At 46.5% G+C, this 22,117-nt stretch overlaps 1 protein-coding gene across 1 annotated transcript in view; it reads right to left on the minus strand.

Moving 5' to 3' along the window:
- Positions 1-3,993: 3,993 nt before the first annotated feature.
- Positions 3,994-22,117, minus strand: part of CHMP5 (charged multivesicular body protein 5) — a 162,999-nt gene continuing 144,875 nt past the window's right edge. Inside the window, exon 8 of the mRNA XM_029589882.1 lies at positions 3,994-4,739. Coding sequence (XP_029445742.1) covers positions 4,689-4,739 — 51 coding nt within the window. The 3' untranslated portion in view covers positions 3,994-4,688. The remainder of the gene's footprint in view (positions 4,740-22,117) is intronic.

Genomic DNA, 22,117 nt, shown 5'->3' on the forward strand with positions numbered 1-22,117 from the left:
AATATATATACCATAAACAACGTGAGCGGGAGCTTGGGACTCCCATGACAGCATGGCTAATTCATCCTGCTAGCTACGGAAACACCGTTTATGGTAAGCAAACTTGCTTTTCCACCACCGTCCGTTGAATCTGTTCGCCAAATAAATTATCTCCTATACAGGGCAGGTCGGATAACCTATCTTGTTCCTCAGGGCGAAGGTCAGAAGACTTAAGCCAGGCCCACCTTCTCGCTGAAATAGCAGCTGCAGATACCATTGTAGCAGCATCAAAGATATCATAAGAAGATCTGATCTTCTTGCCTTCTTGCCTGCCTCAAAACCCTTGTTTACTAGGGTTTGGAGCTGATCTTGAAATTGCTGAGGCAGAGAGTCTGTCAAGTCTTGTATCTGCTTAAAAATGACCCTGTTACATTGGGTCATATAGAGTTGACAAGCGGCAATTCGGGAGATGAGCATTGATCCTTGGTAGACTCGGCGGCCAATGGCATCTAGAAACTTCTGTTCCTTGCCACGGGGAAAAGAAGTATGAGGCTTTGACCTCTTTGCTCTATTCTGTACTGATTTAACCACTACAGATTGGTGATCCAATTGTGATTTCTGAAAGCCCGGAGCTGACTGCACCAAATAGATAGTGTCAGCTTTCCTGTGGCCTGGAGCCAGGATGTTCCCAGTTCTTCTTTAGAAGATCCAGAAGAACCTGGTGGATAGGGATGGAAGTTATTACTTTGGGGGTATCCAGGAATTGGAGCAACTCCATCATCTGATGCCTATCATCCTGCTCAGTCTATAATTGGAAGGGAACCAATTCAGACATTTCCTTCACAAAATTTATAAAGGAAAGGTCCTCTGGAGGAGAACGCTTTCTACTTTCAGTGGGTGAAGGTGGTGAAGGCAAATCATCGGTGTCTGGTGAGGAATCATCAGTCCAGGTATCATAGGGATCAGCCCCTGCGCCTCTAGGATGTAGAGGGGGACGGGATGGTGGGATACCTGAAGGTCCTGGTCTAGGCTCCGAAGGAATAATTGGAGGCACCGATGAAGTCATCGAAGGCACCGGCGCAGGCATAGAGGGCGCCGATGGGCGTATCAGCACCGATGGTTGGGTCGTTGGCGATGGACGTATCTGTATCGATGGCTGAGGCAGAACTCCCGAAGGAGGAATGCGAAACGGTGTTTCTCCTCCCGATGACAGAGTGAGCGGGGAGGGCACCAGTGCCATCGGTGACCCAGGGTCCATTGGTGGAAAAGCGGCAATGAGCACTTCCATCCTGGAGAGCAGCGGTGCCAGTGCTGCTGGAATCGGGTCGGTGATCGGTTCCGCAATCTGTACCGGTGTCTGAGGAACCTGAAGTCGTTGTATCGCCTTGTCGATGGCCTCCTGAACCATCTGGTCCAGTTCTTCTCGGAGACCTGGAGCAAGCAGCCCCGGCTCTGGAACAGAAGAAGGAGGCAGAGGCATAGCCGGAGGGACCACCATTAAAGGCGGAGTCACGGCTCCCTATGCCCTTTCGGGGGAGGGTTGCCTCGGTGACCCGGTTGCGGAAAAGGTCTGTGCCTTTTCTGGATGGAGTTTCTTCGACAGCGGCTCGGACGATGGCGAGATCAATGATTTTGCTCCCTCGATGGTCCGAGACATTCTATGCGGGTGGCGATGTTTGTCTCTACGATCCCCTCAGTCCTGAAGGGTAGAGGGTGTCGAAGGCTGAGATGTCGATGCCGGACGGTCACCGGCCGGTGGTCTGTGCTGGCACGAAGTTGACAGTGCCGGTTCTGACGACGTCCATGCAATGGACTGAGTCAGGGTTTGAGCATGGAAGAGAAGTTCCATCTTCTCCATTTTGGCCTTGCGACCTTTTGGTGTCATAAGGGCACATTTGGTGCAGGTCAAGACATCGTGCTCTCATCCAAGACACATTACACAGACTTTATGGGGGTCTGTGATGGACATGGTGCGATTACAGTCCGGGCACCGATGGAACTCCGATGCCATGGCCATGAAAAAAAAAAAATTGAGCCGCGGTACGGTTGACGGCCAGTAGGCCGCGAGGGCCAAACTCAATGGTAATCGACGGAAACACAGGTAAAAACTTACCGGAGTACCACGGCTTGAAAAAGTTAGAGGAGGGACCACTGTGGGGCAAATTAACTTTTAAGTAATTCCGTGAGGAAAATTCCTGTCAGGAATCTCTGCAGAGCTCCTTAACCGCGAGGCTACTGCTACGCGGAATAAAGAAGACTGAAGGGGGACCCCTGCTGGCTGCAGGGTTAGTGCCATGCTGGGCATGCCCAGTAGGGGCCAGTCAAAGTTCTGGAAACTTTGACATAAGTTTTCCGTGATTGGGCTCCATCCTGTCATGTCACCCATATGTGAGGACTACCATCCTGCTTGTCCCATGAGAATCAGTTTTTCTGCCATTTTCTTGTCCTCAGAGTCCCTTGTGCTCCTCAGTCATCTAGTGGCACAACTGATTCGCTCACAGGCCTTTTGCTTCAAATGTACTTGAAAAATATACTTTGACTAGTTTTGCCACCTTATGGGCCAGCTGTTTCTCAAAGTCTCTCTGTCCTGTATAACTACTGTTTTACATCTAACTTGTCAATGCTTATGCTCTTGCATGTTTTCATCATATGGGTCTGCTTTGCATTTTTTAAATGATGCTCTTTTAGTTTTAACTACTTCCTTTACCTCACCATTAAACCATGCTGACAGTCATTTGGTCTTCCTTCGACCTTTTTTAATGCATGGAATACATTTTATCTGAGCTTCCAAAATTATATTTTTAAAGAATGTCCACACCTTATGTAAACTTAACTTGCAACTGCTCCTTTTAGTTTTCTTCTAATTTCTTCATTCTATCATAGTCTCCCCTTTTTAAAGTTATATGCTACTGTAGTAGTTTTACTTAATGTCCTTCCTCCAGTGATTGTGTCAATTGTATTTGCATTATGAACGTTATTGCTTAGCAGCCCCACTAAGTAACATCTTGCACCAGGTCATACATTCCACTGAGGACTAGATATAAAGTAGCTGCCCTCTCCTTGGTTCATGTGCCCTGCTCAATTCCTTTCTTGAGACGGATCTGGGAACCGGTGCTATGGGGGCATGGGAGTCTTCACAGACTTGTGGGAGTGGGAGGTATCCCACTTCGAGCTTCTGTGCCCAAAGTCTGATGTCTTACTCTGAGATGAGGAGCTTCTCTGCTGCACTTTCCACAGGGCCTCGGTTTTTCAAGTACGATGTTTCTGTGCTGGCAGGTACATCCTACTGCAGCTGTACCAGATGGCAGATTTACAATCTAGTCTCAGGCAGCGATGACAAACCCATTGAGAATCTGTGAAGGATATCTGCCCATAAATGCAGGCTTTGAAACCACTGACCACATAGTATTCTTGGCCCGTTTTCTCCATCTAACTTTTTTTTTTGTTTTGGTAGTACTAAAGATCTGATAAGGGACTAGCTAGGCAGTAGAACAAAAACTTTGCAATGAGGCACAGAAAGGGCTCAAAACAGGCCAAAATAATAAGGGAGAGACTGGGAAGACTTCCATGTGATTGCACAGACAAAGCAAAACTGAAGAGCTCGCAAGGCAGCACACGTGCAGGGACTCCTGCTCATGTAAAGTCTTTTACCAAGGTCTGAGAGCTGGGTCTGTGTCAGCTTCATCTGATGATGCCACCCACGTCACTCAGGTCTAATTCATGCCTGCTTATCAACAGAGAAATTAACTAAACCTAAACTATTGATTCAAGATGAGGAAAAATGATCTTGATGCTTAATGGATTAGTGAGTGAGGAGAAACAGGTAGGATGGCAGATGGCATACAGTGGAGATAACAAACACCAGTCTTCATACTGGCAGACCTATTTGCAGCACTCAAGGAATGGGAGGTTGTTATTACTGGCACAGAAGATCAATGCATCACATCCTTCCTCCACCACAAAACAGACTTTCCATGCACAAGTTTTCAAAGGATTCTAAAGAATTACACGAGGTAAATAACATGTATATTTATTATCACTGTAGTTATTAAAAGTTACAATGCATTTATCACCTGAATACATTCCCCAAAATGATATCTTTAAAAACTTATCACATCTTTTGTCAAATGAGTATTAAAGGGCATATCTAGGGATCTTAGTTTTCAGTTTTTATTTTATTTTGCGTGGGAATTTCAGTGTTTGAACAAAAACAAAAAAATATGTAGCAAAATAACTTTTCCACTGTGTTATATTAGTCATTTTTCTATTGACTTCTTTTGTTTAACATTGAAATTCACAGGCACAATAAATAACTGAAAATGAAGGTTCCTAGGCCTGTCTTGCAGAAGATAGCCATAGTCAGTTTACTGAAAAAAAAAAAAAAAAAAATTACAAGTGCATAAAGGACAGTGACCAAAGCCACCAAAGTTTTTCAAACTTTACATATGCCATTAATCACAGGTTAATTTATAAAAAAAAAAATCTAGCATAAAGAATGCATTGATTATGAGAACTCTAGCATGATATGCCTGAAATAAATCAGTAGATTAATAAACTTTTTTCTTCAACAAAAGAAACAGCAGTATTAAAGGATGTAGTAATTAAAATGACACTGAAAAATTAAATACTTTTTCTGTTTATGCAAATGTATTTTATTAGTTTGCAAAGTTTTGATCTGCCATATCAAATGAGTAGAAAAATAAACAATCTTATGTAGCAGGAATCTGTGGTAGTCCAAATTCATCCACTAACACGCCATCCTAAAAAACAAAATAAAGCAATTCAATTAAAGTCCAAAAATGCCATTGTTTTAAAAGAAGAAACAGCAGGAATTGAAAAAAAAAACCCCCACCCCATATCTATAATCACTTCATACACACTAGAACTGGCGCTTAATTGCATAAATATCCGAGTTGGTAAAATAGAATTTTTTTAATACACTGATACTTATTTGCAAACATGATGTAGCAAACAAGATGTCCAGACTGAACCAATAGGACTGGTCTCTTCTGCAGAGACAGTTAAGCTGTTGTCTCTTGCTTCGCATTTGTATATTGTGGCTGCCACAGCAAGTCATACAGAAGTGTCTTCTACTGGGCACTTAAGACACTCATTACAAAAAAAGTAAACTGAAAATGTTCAAACATGTAAGGAATGAATAGGGAGCAAGATTAATCTTGCCAAATTTTTCACATTCCCATTTTACCAATCCTGGTAAACCTAAACTTTACTTAAAGTCATTCTAGCTTGCAAAGAGAATGAGTACATAGCCTCAGGATGCTATTAAGAAACTCATGGCCCACTTCATCAAGGTATTTTTCTCACTTTGTGTATGAGGAAAGACTAAAGAGGTTAGGACTTTTCAGCTTGGAGAAGAGACGGCTGAGGGGGGATATGATAGAGATGTTTAAAATCATGAGAGGTCTAGAACGGGTAGATGTGAATCGGTTTTTTACTCTTTCAGATAGTAGAAAGACTAGGGGGCACTCCATGAAGTTAGCATGGGGCACATTTAAAACTAATCGGAGAAAGTTCTTTTTTACTCAACGCACAATTAAACTCTGGAATTTGTTGCCAGAGGATGTGGTTAGTGCAGTTAATATAGCTGTGTTTAAAAAAGGATTGGATAAGTTCTTGGAGGAGAAGTCCATTACCTGCTATTAAGTTCACTTAGAGAATAGCCACTGCTATTACTAGCAATGGTAACATGGAATAGACTTAGTTTTTGGGTACTTGCCAGGTTCTTATGGCCTGGATTGGCCACTGTTGGAAACAGGATGCTGGGCTTGATGGACCCTTGGTCTGACCCAGTACGGCATTTTCTTATGTTCTTAATGTTTTGTAAATCAAGCACTTAATAATAAATCAAGGTTCAGATAATTTGCCATAACTAAATGTTGGCTAGGAAACTTCAGAATGAATCAAAGAAAAAGCAGAGTTGCTTACCTGTAACAGATTTCCTAGGACAGTAGGATGTTAGTCCTCACACAGGGGAGACCTCATCGGATGGAGCCCGACATGGAAAACTTATGTCAAACTTTCTAGAACTTTGACTAGGTACACTGAGCATGCCCTATACCACGCTTCCTCGCGGGATCCCTCTTCAGTCTTGTAACAGAATTAGATGAAAATAAAAATAGGAGAAACTCAACTCCTTGGGGTGGTGGGTGGGTTTTGTGAGGACGAACATCCTGCTTTCCTAGGAGAACACTTGTTACAGATAAGCAACTCTGCTTTCTCCTAGGACAAGCAGGATGGTAGTCCTCAAACATGGGTGAATCTCTAGCTACACAAAAAGGGACCAATGAGCATCAACCAGGTGCCAACAGGCACAACAACCACAGTACTGTTGGTAACAGATGGGGAGTCAGCCTGAACCCAAACAATGGGCTCTAGGCAGGGAGTTGGGTTCTACCCTCAGAGATTCCGGAGGACAGACTGGCCAAACCTACTGTCATGTCAGCTATCCCTATCCAGACAATAGTGTGATGCGAATGTTTGGAGAGAACTCCACATTGCAGCCTTGCAGATCTCCTCCACAGGAACTGCTCATAAGTGGGCCAACGACGTTGCCATGGCTCTGACATAAGCCTTGACATGATCCCCAAGATGCAGTCCCACCTGGGCATAACAAAAGGAGATGCAATCTGCTAGCCAACTGGATAGTGTCTGTTTGGCAACTCCCACTCTATTCTTATCAAAAGAAATGAAACGTTGGGTGGACTGTCTATGGGTTTCTGTCTGCTCCAAGTAGAAGGCTAAGGCTCTCTTGCAATCCAAACTGTGCAGTGCTCGTTTGCCTTGGTGTGAATGGGACCTGGGAAAGAATGTTGGCAGGATAATTGACTGGTTAAGAAGGAAACTCATCACCACCTTAGGCAGGAACTTAGGGTGTGTATGCAGGACCACCCTATCATGATAAAACTTAGTGTAATATGGATAAGTGACTAAGGCTTGGAGCTCGCTGGTCCTGCGTGCTTAAGTGACCGCAACCAAAAATATGACCTTCCAGGTCAAGTACCTCCGGTCACAGGTGCGAAGTTGCTCAAAAGGAGCTTTCATCAGCTGAGCCAGCACCACATTGAGGTCCCAAGCCACAGCGGGAGGCCATAGGGGAGGCTTCAACTGAAGCAGGCCCCAACATGAAGCGTACAACTAAAGGCTGTACAGATATGGGTGATCTGCTCAAATAGCACCAGGTTAACCCTGATGGAGTTGATTTTTAGACCAGCCTCTAAAAGGTGCAAAAGGTAATCAAGCAGTTTTTTGGTGGGACAGGAGAAAGGATCTAGGGCGTTTTGCTCATACCACAAGGAAAACCTCCTCCACTTCAGTCCTTAGGACTTTCTAATGGAAGGCTTTCTAGAAGCCACTAGAACCCGAGATACATCTTCAGAAAGATCAAGTGGCTGCAGAATTAGTCTCAAATCCAGGCTGTGAGAGTCAGGGCATAGAGGTTGGGATGTCGCAGCCCCAATCTTGCATGATGAGATCTGGGAAAGTCTCCAGACTGATCGGTTTCCGGATGGACAACTCCTGAAGGAGTGGAAACCAGACCTGTCTCGGCCAATGGGGGAGCTATCAGAATCATGGTCTCCCAGTCCTCACAAAGCTTCAGGACAGTTTTCATGATGAGTGAAATCAGAGGATACATGTACAGAAGATCCTTGCCCCGATGGTGGGCAAAGGCATCCAAGGCTAGTTTGCCATTCAACCTATACAGGGAGCAAACTGAGTCACCTTCCTGTTGCAAGAGGATGCAAGAAAAGTCCACATTAGGTTTCCCCAGAGTCGAATGATCCTGATTCAGGGACCACTCATGGGGTCTGAGGGCTTGATTCAGTCTGTTCGCTATCACATTTTCCATTCCGGCCAGATACAAGGCCTGCAGCACCATCCTGTGGGACGGAGCGCAGAATCAGATCTGGACCACTTCCTGACACAGGAGGTATGATCCCATGCCTCCCTGCTTGTTGACATACCACATTGCTATTGGTTATCTGTCTAGATCAGGACAACTTTGCTGGACAGCTGATCTCTGAAAGCACACAAAGCGTACCTGATTGCCTGGAGCTCCAGGAAGATGATTTGACATTATCCTTCCTGGGCGGACCACAGACCATGGGTGTGGAAGCTTGTCTACATGAGCTTCCCACCCCAGGGTGAATGCACCCCATGGTAAGGAAATTTGGGTAGGGGGAGGTTGGAAAGAAATTCCCTGTGCCAAATTTGAGAGAACCCACCATCAGGACAAGGAGTCCCCCAGAGAGATGGAGTGATGCAGATGCGAGCCTGGAGGTCCTAGGAGGCCTGGCGCCACTGTGACCTCAGGTCCATTGTGCTCTGCACATGTGTAAATGTGCCAAGGGAATAACATAAATGGTTGCAGCCATGTGGCCCAACAGCCTCACATGTGCTGAGCTGATACCAGCTGGCTCTGTTGAATCACCTCCGCTATGGACGTTAGAGTGAGCACCCTGGAGCATGGCAGAAAGTCTTTTATCTGAGCCATGTCTAGCCGGGCTCTGATGAAGTCCACTTGAGGTGAACAACTGAGACAGGACTTTGGGTAGTTTATGACTAACCCTAGAGACTCCAACACCAGGATGGTCAAGTGCAAGAACCGATCTGCACCTGCCTGAGAGATGCTCTTGACCAGCCAATCATCCAGATAGGGGGAAAACATGCACTCCCAGTCTGTGGGGAGGTACGCCCCCACCACGGTCAGGCACTTTGTAAAGACTTGTGGGGCCGACACTAGCCCAAATGGCAACACTATGTACTGGAAGTGCTGTTTTCCTACCACAAATCTGAGTTACTTCCTGTGACCTGGAAAGATCTCAATGTGGGTGTATGCGTCCTTTAAATCGAGGGAGCATAGCCAGTCCCCTTTTTGTAGGAGGGGAATCAGGATGCTCAGGGAAACCATCTTGAACTTTTCTCTTTTTAGAAACTTGTTCAAGGCCCTCAGGTCTAGGATGGGATAGAATCCCCCTGTTCTCTTTCTAATTAGGAAGTACAGGAGTAGAATCTCTGCCCCCTTTGCCTTGGTGGGACAGGTTCAACTGCTTTGGCCATTAAGAGGGCGAAGAGCTCCCTGAACAGTACTTCCTGATGCAATAGTGGCCCCCAAAATGGGCACGGAGGAGAATTTGGTGGGACACCCAATATATTTAATCAATACCCTTGACTGACTATAGACAGAACCCACTGGTCCGAAGTTATACTGGGCCACCAATTCACAAAGAAACCGTAGCCTGGCAACTCTGGTATGGGCGGGCTGGCTTATGCACCCTACGATTCAGTCAAAACCCCATCCTGGGAATTGGCTGGGGTGCCAGTTGAGGCTTGGGAGCACGCTTCCTCCTGGGACCACCGCAAGAGTGCACCCTTTGTGAACGGGTGCGAGGGGCTGGAAGATAGTACCTCCTCTGGAGGTAGAAAGTCCTCCTCTGACCCTGTCTCACAGACCTCCTGGCTGAGGAGGGCGGGCCCTCCTCATGGTGATCCCGCAACTGGGCCACAGTGTCCCTCGCCTTGTCTCCAAAGAGATTCTCTCCAGTACATGACAGGTCAGTGAGTCTTTCCTGTATCTCTAGTTGGAGATCCGAGGCCCGCAGCAATGCCATTCTGCAAGTGTTGATTCCCGCTGCAGAGACTCTGTTGCCCTCTCTAAAACATGGTAGGTGGAACGTACCTCATGTTTTCTGTACTCCAGGCCCTGCTGCACCAGCGACAGAAAGGTGTCTTGCTGCTGTTGAGGCAGCCACTCAGCTATCTCCTGACCCTGCTTCCAGAGGTTTATTTATTTATTTAAAAACTTTTCTATACCGTTGCTAAGTTATATACCATCGCAACGGTTTACAAATAGGTACACAGACTAAGGTAAGTAAATGTAGGATATCTTACATTCTAACAGGTGCCAATAAAGTTCGGTTACAATTTCATAAATAAAATCATTATTTGAGTAATGTTGGTCAAGTCCAGGTATACTATTGAGTTACTATCGCTTTGAAATATTACTTCTTAAAAGTAGGATTGATTAAATTCATTCTCATCTGCATTACCTTGTACTTTCATTCTCTACCCTCCACACTCTTTAGTGAAGGCTTTTTTAAAGAGCCATGTTTTTAGATTTTTCTTAAAAGTTTTGAGATTATTCTGTAATCTGAGTTCGGGTGGCATCGTGTTCCATAGTATGGGCCCAGCCAATGATAAAGCCCTTTCTCTCACTTGGGTTAATTTTGCTGACTTTACTGAAGGGATTGTTAGTAGTGCTTTGTTTGCTGAGCGGAGGTTTCTTTGTGGAACGTGTACTCGTAAGGCTGTGTTTAGCCAGTCTGCTTCTTTATCATATATTAGTTTGTGTATGGTGCATAAGGCTTTGTATTTTATCCTGTATTCGATGGGTAACCAATGTAAGTCTGCTAGAGTTTCGGTTATATGGTCCCTCCTCTTTTTTCCCGTTAGTATTCTGGCTGCAGTATTTTGAAGTATCTGGAGTGGTCTTATCGATGTGCTTGGGAGTCCTAGTAAGAGTGTGTTGCAGTAGTCAGTGCTAGAAAAGATAAGTGTTTGCAATACTGTTCTGAAGTGGGCAGGTGTGAGTAATGGTTTCAATCTTCTGAGGACCATAAGTTTTGCGTAGCCTTCTCTTACTTTTATAGATATGTGTTGCTTCAGGTTGATTTCTGGGTCCATTATTACTCCCAGATTCCTTACTTTTTCGGCTACCTCAATTTTTTGGTTATTTCTTAGGGTTATCGGTGTTTGAATGATTTTAGTATGTTTTCTCTCAAAGTGAAGGAATTCAGTTTGGTCAATGTTGATAACCAGTTCCATCTGGTTTAGTAGTTTAATTATGTCTAGGTACATGTTAGCTAGATTTAATGTTTTTTCAATTGTGTCATCTATTGGTAGAATTAATTGAATGTCGTCTGCGTACTGACTCATATAAAGCTGGTTGGAAGCAATGCAGGCAAAAAGCATTGCCCCCTGAAAAACCTTCCTCCCAATAGCATCCAGTGCTCTGTGATCCTTCCCCGGGGGCACAGAGGCATGGGTTTGAGAGCATCTGGCCTTCTTGAAAGCAGATTTGACCACTACCAATTGGTGTGCCAGCTGACGCTTTTTGAATCCGGTAGCCTGTTGGACGAAATAAACCCCGTCTGCCTTCCTATTTACAGGAGGAACTGTGAAGGGGTGCTCCCAAATCCTCAACAGCAACTCCTTAAAGATCGCGTGTACTGGGATCGCCACAATCTTTTAGAAGCCTCCACAACCTGGACGATTTCTTGCATCTTGTGTCTGGTGTCCTCCTCCATCATCAACTGAAAACAGGATGGCCTCAGCCATTGCCTGCACAAAATCTGCAAAGGTCAGGTCCTCAGGAGGAGACCTCCTCGGGAGGAAACTGTTCTGAGGAGAAACGTTCCGAGTCTTCAGAGGATGATTCCGCAGTGTCCTCCCCGCAGGGGTCATACAGGGCCTCATCCTCACTGAAATCCACGGGGGATGAGGCCCTGGGTGCTCGGCCTTTGTCCAGAGACCTAGGCACCAGTGGTGGCCCCGGTAAATCTGGACATGGGCTGCAGGCTGCAGTGTCAGCGCCGGTCTCGGAGTTTCCTCCTCATAGGAACTGGCAATGACCATTGCCATGGGCAGTGGAAGCATCGGTGCCATGCCAGGTATCAATGGCTCCCCGAGCACCAGCTGGGTCGGTAAACACCCCGATATGCACATCAAGATGCTCCAGCAGTGGTTCTAACAGGGAGAACGTGGGCACTGGTTCCATCAGCTCGATGCCCTGCAGCACCTAATCGACCACCAGCTGGACTCTGCACTCCAACTCCTCTTCAAAAGTTGTTGATGCCAAAACAGACTGGGAGGCAGGGGTGGTGGCCAGGTCCTCCTCAGAGCCCCGAGGTCGGTCGGCGACTGACACCAAGACTGGCGGAGACCATCACAGCCCCCCCCCCCCCCCGGCATCCATGGAGAATAGCCACTCCTTGTCGTGGGGTCGCTTTGGAAACATCACGGCAAGCACCAGCGCAGATCCGAGCCCTGCACCGTGCATCGAAGGTGACCAGTGTCAATGCTTCCTCTGCTTCCCTCTGTGCTCAGCCTGGTCTTTCCCCGGTGCCGAGGTCGAAGACGACAAACCCGATGTCCTCGACCTAGAAGAAACCGACAGGGGCCAGTCCCCTCACGCCCCTATCTTCCAGTGGCATCGACAGAGCGGACTGCCCTGCAATGTCAATGGCTTGATGTCCATCAGTGCAACGCCACAGTCCTTCGGCATCGATGCCACTGATGCCGATGGCTCGGGCTCTCTCACACCAAAAAGCTGCTCCATCTTCTCGAGGCAAGCAAGACATCCCTTCGGGGTTATTTAGTTGCACAAGCGGCACCCCCTCACAACATGCAATGCCCCCAGGCAGAGGATACACACATCGTGTGGGTCCGGAATGGACATAGACCTCGAGCACTGAAGGCACCGACGAAAATCCGATGAAGTCGTGATTTTGACATGAACCTAAAGGGAGAAAACAATGGAGGCGGGGGATGACCATTGCTGGCAGGCACTGATGCACCACCGCCACAGGGACGGATACGAAAGAAAACATACCAAACCACCGAAAAACCTGACTAAGGTACAGGGGAACCGAGAATGACCCACACATGGGAAAAAAATCCGAAAACGATAGGTGAAAGTTTTCAAAATATATATTTTTTTTTTAAACAAAAAACACGAGCTCAGTAACTGCGAGGCGAAAACACAGCGAAAAGAGAGAGACTGAAGAGGGACCCCACATGGACGCGTGGTAAAGAGCATACTGGGCATGCTCAGTGTACCTAGTCAAAGTTCTAGAAACTTTGACACAAGTTTTCCATGCAGGGCTCCATTCAATGATGTCACCCATATGCGAGGACTACCATCCTGCTTGTCCTAAGAGAAAAACTCTAAACTAATCCTCCAATTATAAAATCTAAGAAAGCACTGTGGATTCAAATCAAATATAAAAATGAAACTCACCCTATTTTTTAAATTAAAAAAAAACCTTTTCAAACTTTTTTTTTTTTAATCGAATGAGACTGGGCATTCATAAATACTAGAACCAAATTTCTTTAAAGATAAATTATCCCTTCATTGAAATCTACTGAATTCTGATCATAGCCCAACTCAATTACTTTAATCATCAAAAACAGTAAGTCAATATCCACTTACAATCAAAAATTAATCATTCATAGATGTATGAGATCACTTATCTTTTCAAGACAGAAAGTAGCTCAGCAATCACATTTTATGTTCAATATCAACTGCATTTTTCACAGTGTGAAGCAATCCTCTAAAGGTCCATTAGTAACACAAATTCAAAAACCCCAAAATGGCCATATTTGGGCTATCACGTCACCTGCTTCGGGTTCTTTAACTTTTGTAGTACTGCATTTGCTGCTGCCTTTAGAGGATAGCTGTACGCTGTGAAAAATACATCTGATACTGAACATGAAATTTGATTGCCGAAATTTTTTTTTTAAAAGGGTGATTTTCACCACTTTTGTATTTGATCTGAACTCACTGTGTGTTCTTAGGAAACTTCACATATATATGAAAGTATACTGCAAGAGACTATGGCTGTGTTTGCTTACCGTAAATGGCGTTTTATTTAGTTAGCAGGATGAATTGGCTGTGACATGTAAGTGAAGTCATCCAGCAGCACCAAATAGAAGTCTCTCTCCTAGCTAGTGGAGTTTTAAGATCTACTGAACATGTGTGAGTTCCCACGCAGGCATTGCCTCGTGACCCACCTTAGTCAATATCAGAGCTAATGACAGCCAGGTGTCTTACACTCTAGGGAGTAGGGATGGTATTTAGCATGGCTAATTCATCCTGCTATCTATGGAAAACATTTACGGTAAGCAAACTTGCTTTTTCTGTTCTTAAGCAGGCTGAATTAGCCATGACAGGGGGATTCCCAAACTGAGGGTTGCAGTGGAGCATTTACTGAATAAGCAACCCAGACTCCACTGTGGAAAGTAGACTACTGTGAGAACAAGTTGCACAAAACTGCCTGTCTGAATTTACCGCTGATTCCTGAGAAATGATTCAGCTAGTAATGGGACGTAAAGATATGAACTGATGACTAAGTTGCAGCTCTGCAGATGTTTGAGAAGTATTTTTTTCAGATGAGCAATGGAAGAAACCATAGCTCTCACTTGATGAGCCTTGACAAATTCTGTGATTTATAAGCCTACTGACATATTGCAGTGCTGAATACATTCCACTATTCAGTTTGACAACTTACATTTGGTGACTGCTATGCCAAGTCTGTTAGGATCGTATACAAGAGCTGTGAAGCTTGGTGATGCAATAGAGTTCTTTTCTTGCAAGCTCTTTTGTAATCTAATGTATGAAGTGTCTTCTCTCTCGCTCATGAACATGCGGCCTTGGATAGAAAGTAGGTAATGTGATGGATTGATTTTGATCGAAAGCAGAGACGACTTTTGGAAGAAACTTTGAACGAGCATGGGGCACTATTCTATTGTGAAAGAATTGCATGTATGGTGAATAGTGAACGAAAGCTTTGAGTTTTATAACTCTTCCAGCTAAAGTTAATGCTACAAGAAAAACTACTTTCTAGATCAAGAAGTTGTCTCTAAGGCGCAAAGGATAGCTTCATTAATTGAGAAAGAACAATGAAGTCCCATGGAACTAGTGATTTTTTTTTTTTAACTGGATGTTTAATATGTAATAAACCTTTCATAAATTTTGATACCAGTAGATAAATAGAGATAGATTTGTCTGCCACAGCATAGTAAGCTGCTAGGGTGCTGAGATGCACTCTTACAGAGGATGTGGTAAAGCCCAAGTCAGAAAAGAAGAGCACATAAGTTAACAAATGCTTGCGCTCGCAAAAAAACAGGTCCAAGGCATTCTGTAGACACCGTATGGAATACCTTTTCCATTTAAAAGCATAGATTTTTCTAGTTGATGGCTTCCTAACTGAAATCATTAGCTCTTCAAATTCTCTGGGCAAAGACCAATGATTACTGAACGTTCAATATTTAAGCCATTAGGTTGAGGGATGGAAGGTTCAGATGATATAACATTATTTTGTCTTGAGTTACCAAAGCATGATCTGCCCCAGATGTATGGATGGGAATGCTTGAAAGCTATACTAAATATACAAACATATGTTTAGGCCATACTGGAGTTTTGAAAATCAACTGGATGTGGTCTTGCATTAATTCTTGTACTGTTCTGGTGATCAGTGGTATCTGCAGAGAAGCGTACATGAGATCTGAACGCCAATCAAGCAGAAAGCAAATGTTGCTTACCCGTAACAGGTGTTCTCACAGGACAGCAGGATGTTAGTCTTCACATATGGGTGACATCAGGATGGAGCCCAATCATGGAAAACGTCTGTCAAAGTTTCCAGAACTTTGACTGGCCCCTACTGGGCATGTCCAGCATGGCACTAACCCTGCAGCCAGCAGGGGTCCCCCTCCAGTCTTATTTGAAAGCTACAGGCAGTGCCGAAAATAAAATAAAACGTTACAAACCCAACACCGCAGGGCGGTGGGCGGGTTTCGTGAGGACTAACATCCTGCTGTCCTGTGAGAACACCTGTTACAGGTAAGCAACATTTGCTTTCTCACAGGACAAGCAGGATGGTAAGTCCTCACATATGGGTGAATACCGAGCTGAGAATGTCCGAACATGCCCCAAATGTACCCAAAGGCGTGCAACAGGCACAACAACGTCATGTTGGAAATAGGTTACGAAGGACAGACTGGCCGAAGATGGAATCTTGTCTTCCGGCTTTGTCCAAGCAACAGTGGGCTGCGAAAGTGTGGAGAGAACTCCAGGTGGCAGCCCTGCAAATGTCAGGAAGCGGCGCCGATCGTAGGTGTGCTACTGAAGTCGCCATGGCCCTCACAGAGTGTGCTTTAACAAGGTCTTGAAAAGGAATGCCTGCTTGCTGGTAGCAAAAAGATATGCAGTCCGCCAACCAGGAGGAGAGAGTCTGCTTACCCACAGGTTGCCCTAATTTGTTGGGATGGAAAGAGACGAATAACTGAGTGCTCTTTCTGTGGGCAACTGTATGGTCTAAGTAGAACGCTAGAGCCCGTTTACAGTCAAGGGTATGCAGAGCCTGTTCCCCTGGATTGGAATGGGGCCTAGGAAAGAAGGTAGGTAGTATGATGGATTGATTAATGTGAAACTCTGAAACTACCTTGGGTAAAAACTTAGGGTGAGTGTGGAGTACTGCCCGGTCCTGCAGGAGTTTAGTGTAAGGCGGATAGGTAACTAGGGCCTGCAACTCACTAACTCTGCGAGCTGAAGTAATAACTAAAAAGAAAATCACTTTCCATGTGAGACATTTTAGGTCACAGGAGTGAAGAGGCTCGAATGGTGGTTTCATGAGCCGACCAAGAACCAGATTAAGGTCCCAAGAAGGGGCCGGAGGACGTAAAGGTGGCTTGATATGGAGCAAGCCCTTTAAAAAGCGTGTTACAAGGGGTTGTACTGATATAGGAACATCCCCGACACCTTTATGGAAGGCGGCTACCGCACTGACATGCATTCTGATGGAAGAGGTCTTTAGACCGGATTCTGACAAATGCCAGAGATAGTCCAAAAACCTTGGGATTGGACAGGAAAAGGGATCAAGGGACTGCGAGGTGCACCATGATGTGTACCTTTTCCATTTATAGGAATAAGATTTTCTTGTGGAAGGCTTCAGTGAAGCAATCAGGACACGAGAAACCGAATCTGAAAGGTTAAGTGGTTGAAGGATTAACCTTTCAACATCCATGCCGTCAGAGACAAGGCCTGAAGATTGGGATAGCGTAGGCATCCGTTGTTTTGAGTGATCAGATGTGGGTCTGTTCCCAAGGAAATGTGCCTGCAAATGGAGAGATCCTGAAGTATTGGAAACCACACTTGGCGTGGTTCCCTTGTCCTGACGTAACTTCACGAGAGTCTTCGAAAGAAGAGGAAGTGGAGGGAATGCATAGAGCAGACCGGTTGCCCACGAGAGGGAGAATGCATCTCTGGGCTGAAAGCGCTTGCTCCGAATGAGGGAACAGAAATTGTCGACTTTGTGTTTCTGAGGGGACGAAAAGAGGTCTGTTTGGGGATAACCCCATTATTGGAAGATAAAGTCCGCTACCAAGGGGCTGAAAGACCACTCTCGTGTGATTGGAAGCCACGACTCAGTTTGTCTGCCAAAACATTGTGCACTCCCGGCAAGTAGATGGCCCTGAGATACATCGAGTGAGAGAGCGCTTCCGTCCAAATCTGCGCAGCTTCCTGACACAGAAGGAAGGAGCCTGTGCCTCCCTGCTTGTTAATGTACCACATGGCCACCTGATTGTCCGTCTGAATCAGGATGACGTGATTTGAAAGGTGTTCCCCAAAAGCCCTGAGAGCATATTGCATTGCTCGAAGTTCTAGGAAGTTTATTTGATGTTTGGCTTCCCCTGGAGACCAAGACCCCTGTGTCTGTAGATTGTCCACGTGGGCTCCCCACCCGAGGTTGGAAGCATCGGTGGTGAGGATGAGTTGAGGATCTGGCACTTGAAAGGGCAGTACCTGGAGGAGATTGTTGTGATTTGTCCACCAGGCGAGAGACAGACTGAGTGAGTCGGTGATGTGGACAATGGTCGACAGAGGCTGAACAGCTTGAATCCATTGTGACCTCAGAGTCCAATGCATGAGCCTCATGGCCAGGCGGGCCATTGGTGTGACATGGACTGAGGACGCCATGTGTCCTAAAAGGACAAGGAATTGGCGAGCTGTTGCTGTATGCTGAGACTGCAACTGGTGAGCGAGAGACACGAGAGTTAGCGCTCGTTGTTGAGGTAGAAAGGCTTTTGCCTGCAAGGTGTCCAAGTCTGCCCCAATGAACGACAAGTTTTGAGATGGGACTAAATAGGATTTTTCGTAATTGACGAGAAATCATAGAGAAATTAGAGTGTGTAGGGTTATATTGAGGGACGACCGAGCGGCTTGCTGGGTTGGAGCCCTGATTAACCAGTCATCGAGATAGGGGTAGACGTGAACACCTTCTTTCCTGAGAAAAGCTGCGACAACCACGAGACATTTGGTAAAGACTCGTGGTGCCAATGCTAGGCCAAACAGAAGCACGCAGTATTGATAGTGCTTTGGGCCTACTAAAAACCTGAGGTACTTGCGATGAGATGGAGTTATCGCAATGTGTGTGTATGCGTCCTGAAGGTCCAGAGAGGAGAGCCAGTCTCCTCTTTGCAGAAGGGGTAGAAGCGAGCCCAAGGTTACCATCTTGAACTTTTCTCGCTGTAGGTACTTGTTGAGCACGTAGGTCCAGAATTGGACAAACACCCCCGGAATTTTTGGGGATCAAAAAGTATCGGGAATAGAACCCTAGGCCTTGCTGCAAGAGAGGGACAGGTTCTATTGCTCTTAACTGGAGAAGAAGGGAAACCTCCTGCTCCAGAAGGACAGAATGATCGGATACTCTCCATGCTTGCAGAGGTGGTGAGTCCGGTGGAAGAGCAAGAAAGTTTAGGTGGGAACCCTGAGCAATGATTGCTACATGCCGTGAAAGTGGCACAATCAACGTCCCACTGGTATGCTTGGCAGAGGAATCAGGCTGCTGCTCTCCAATTGAAAGTCAAAAACCTGAAGCAGGCCCCAGCTGGGGAGCTGCTTGTGGCTTTTGCATTCGGGCCTGGCGAGGCTGAGGTTTTTGAGAAGGCCTCGTAGTTCGGGATCTTGCTGGTGAAGGATAGTACTTCCTTGGGTGGAAGAATGACTTCTTAGAGTCCTTCCTAAAGGTCTGTCTGGAGGAGAAGTCGGAAGGTATCGATGAGAGCTGTTTAAGGGTCTCATGATGGTCCTTTAATTCAGCCACTATTTGCTGGATCTGTTCACCGAACAGATTGTCTCCTACACATGGCAGGTCATACAGACTGTCTTGTACTTCTGGGCGAAAGTCAGAAGATTTGAGCCAGGCCCATCGTCTTGCCGAAATTGCAACTGCAGACACTCTAGTAGAGGTGTCGAAGATATCGTAAGCTGTTCTTATCTCATGCTTTCCTGCCTCAAACCCCTTGTTGACAAGGATTTGAAGCTGTTGTTGGAATTGGTCAGATAGGGTTTCAGAGAAGTCCTGTATCTGCTTGAAAATGACCCTATTGTATTGGGTCATATACAGCTGGTAAGCAGCAATTCTGGAGATGAGCATGGCCCCTTGGAATACTCGTCGACCAATATTGTCTAGGAACTTGTATTCCTTAACAGGAGGGGTAGATGAGTGAGGCTTCGTCCTTTTTGCTTTCTTTTGAGCCGATTCCACCACCACTGAGTGGTGGTCGAGCTGAGATTTTTGAAAACAGAGGGCTGATTGTACTAAATAGGTAGGGTCAGCTTTTCTATGGACTGGGGCAACAGATCCAAGGTTTTCCCAGTTCTTTTTGAGGAGGTCAAGAAGAACTTGATGAATGGGAATAGAATGATCACTTTAGGGGCATCCAGGAATTGGAGGAGCTCCATCATCTGGTGCCTATCATCTTGCTCCATCTGAAGCTGAAAAGGGACCAACTCTGACATTTCCTTCACAAAATTAATGAAAGAAAGGTCCTCTGGAGGAGAACGCTTTCTACTTTCAGTAGAGGAGGTGAAGGTAAGTCATCGGTGTCTGTGGAAGTATCATCACCCCAGGTGTCATAAGGATCAGCAGACTGACCTGTAGGACGAGAGGGGGGTTGGATACCCAAAGGCCCCGGCTGAGGCTCCGAGAAAATAGAAAGAATCGCCGGGGGCACCGTGGACGGCCTGGAAGGCATCGGTGCCGGTATCGAAGGCATAGATGGTGCCGATGTGCGTATCGCCCCCGATGAATGAATCGGTGGCGAGGGACGAATTGGCATCGAGGGCTGAGGCAGTACTCCCGAAGGAGGAATGCAGAACGGTGTTTCTCCTCCCGATGAAGCTGTCAACAGGGAGCACACCGGAGCCATCGGAGACCCGGGAATCACCAGTGGAAGGGCGGTCATGAGCGCCTCCATCCAGGATAGCAGCGGTGCCAGCGCTGCAGTCGTTGGGTCAGTGACCGGTTCCACTCTCTGTGCCGGTGGAACCTGGAGCCGTTGCATCGCCTTGTCGATGGCCTCCTGGACCAGCAGGTCCAGTTCTTCCTGGAGACCTGGAGCAAGCAGCCCCGGCTCCGTGACGGAAGAGGGAGGCAGAGGCATAGTCGGAGGGACCACCTTTACAGGCGGAATCGAGACTCCCGAACACCGATTGGGTGAGGGTGCCCTCGATGTCCCGGTCGCAGGAATGGTCGGTGCCATTTCTGGACGGGGCTTCTTCGATGGTGGCTCGGACGGTGGTGAGGTCGATTATTTCGCTCCCTCGACAGTCCGAGACTTACGATGCCGATTGCGATGTTTCTCCCTATGATCCCCTCGATCTTGAGGAGGAGAAACAGGAGTCGATGGCGGACGGTCACCGGACGGTAGTCGATGCTGGTGCGACTTCGGTACCGGTTCCGATGACATCGATGCGATGGACGGCGTCGGGGTGTGAGCACGGAAGAGGAGTCCCATCTTCTCCATTCTGGCTTTGCGACCTTTTGGTGTCATGAGGGCACATTTGGTGCAAGTCAGGACATCATGCTCACGGCCTAAACACATTACACAGACCCCATGAGGGTCTGTGATAGACATGGTACGAGTACAGTCTGGGCACCGACGAAACCCAGACACCATGGCCATTGAAAAAAATCAAGCCACGGTACGGTCGACGGCCAGAAGGCCGAGAGGGCCAAACTCAACGGTAATCAACGAAAGACTGTCAAAAAAACTTACCGAAGTCCCGCGGCCTGAGAAAAGTTAGAGGAGGGATCCCTGTGGGGCAATTTAGCAAATGTTGCTTACCTGATGTAACAGGTGTTCTCACAGGACAGCAGGATGTTAGTCCTCACAAATGGGTGACATCGAGGATGGAGCCCAACCACGGAAAACTTCTGTCAAAGTTTCTGGAACTTTGACTGGCCCCTACTGGGCATGCCCAGCATGGCACTAACCCTGCAGCCAGCAGGGGTCTCCCTTCAGTCTTGTTTCAAAGCTACAGGCAGTGCCTAAAAATAATAATAAAAACGAACCCAACACTGCGGGGCGGCGGGCGGGTTTCGTGAGGACTAACATCCTGCTGTCCTGTGAGAACACCTGTTACATCAGGTAAGCAACATTTGCTTTCTCACAGGACAAGCATGATGGTTGTCCTCACAAATGGGTGAGTACCGAGCTGAGGATGTCCGAACATGCACCAAAAGTACCCAACGGCGTGCAACAGGCATAACAACTGGGGTGGAATTTGGTAGAGGACATCCGCACCCCACCGGGTAGGCGGAAAGGTGTTGGTACGTCATGTTGGAAAAAGGTTACGCAAGACAGATTGGCCGAAGATGGAATCCTATCTTCCAGCTTTGTCCAAACAGTAGTGGGCTGCAAATATATGGAGAGAACTCCAGGTAGCAGCCCTGCAGATGTCAGAAAGCAGCACCAATCGAAGGTGTGCTACTGAAGTCGCCATGGCCCTCACAGAGTGTGCCTTAACACGATCCTGAAAGGGAATGCCAGCTTGCTGATAGCAGAAAGAGATGCAGTCCGCCAACCAGGAGGAAAGAACCTGCTTACCCACAGGTTGCCCTAACTTGTTAGGATGGAAAGAGACGAATAATTGAGTGCTTTTCCTATGGGCAACTGTATGGTCTAGATAGAAAGCTAGAGCACGTTTACAGTCGAGGGTATGCAGAGTCTGTTCCCCGGAGTTGGAGTGGGGCCTGGGAAAGAAAATAGGTAGTATGATGGATTGATTAATATGAAACTCCGAAACTACCTTAGGTAAGAATTTAGGGTGAGTGCAGAGTACTGCCCGGTCCTGCAGGAGTTTAGTGTAAGGTGGATAGGTAACTAGGGCCTGTAACTCACTAACCCTGCGAGGTGAAGTGATAGCCAGAAGAAATATCACTTTCCATGTGAGATATTTAAGGTCACAGGAGTGAAGAGGTTCGAAGGGTGGTTTCATAAGGCGACCAAGAACCAGATTAAGGTCCCAAGATGGGGCCGGAGGACGTAAAGGTGGCTT

The sequence above is a fragment of the Rhinatrema bivittatum genome, chromosome 2 (assembly GCF_901001135.1).
Source record: "Rhinatrema bivittatum chromosome 2, aRhiBiv1.1, whole genome shotgun sequence".
NCBI lineage: Eukaryota > Metazoa > Chordata > Amphibia > Gymnophiona > Rhinatrematidae > Rhinatrema > Rhinatrema bivittatum.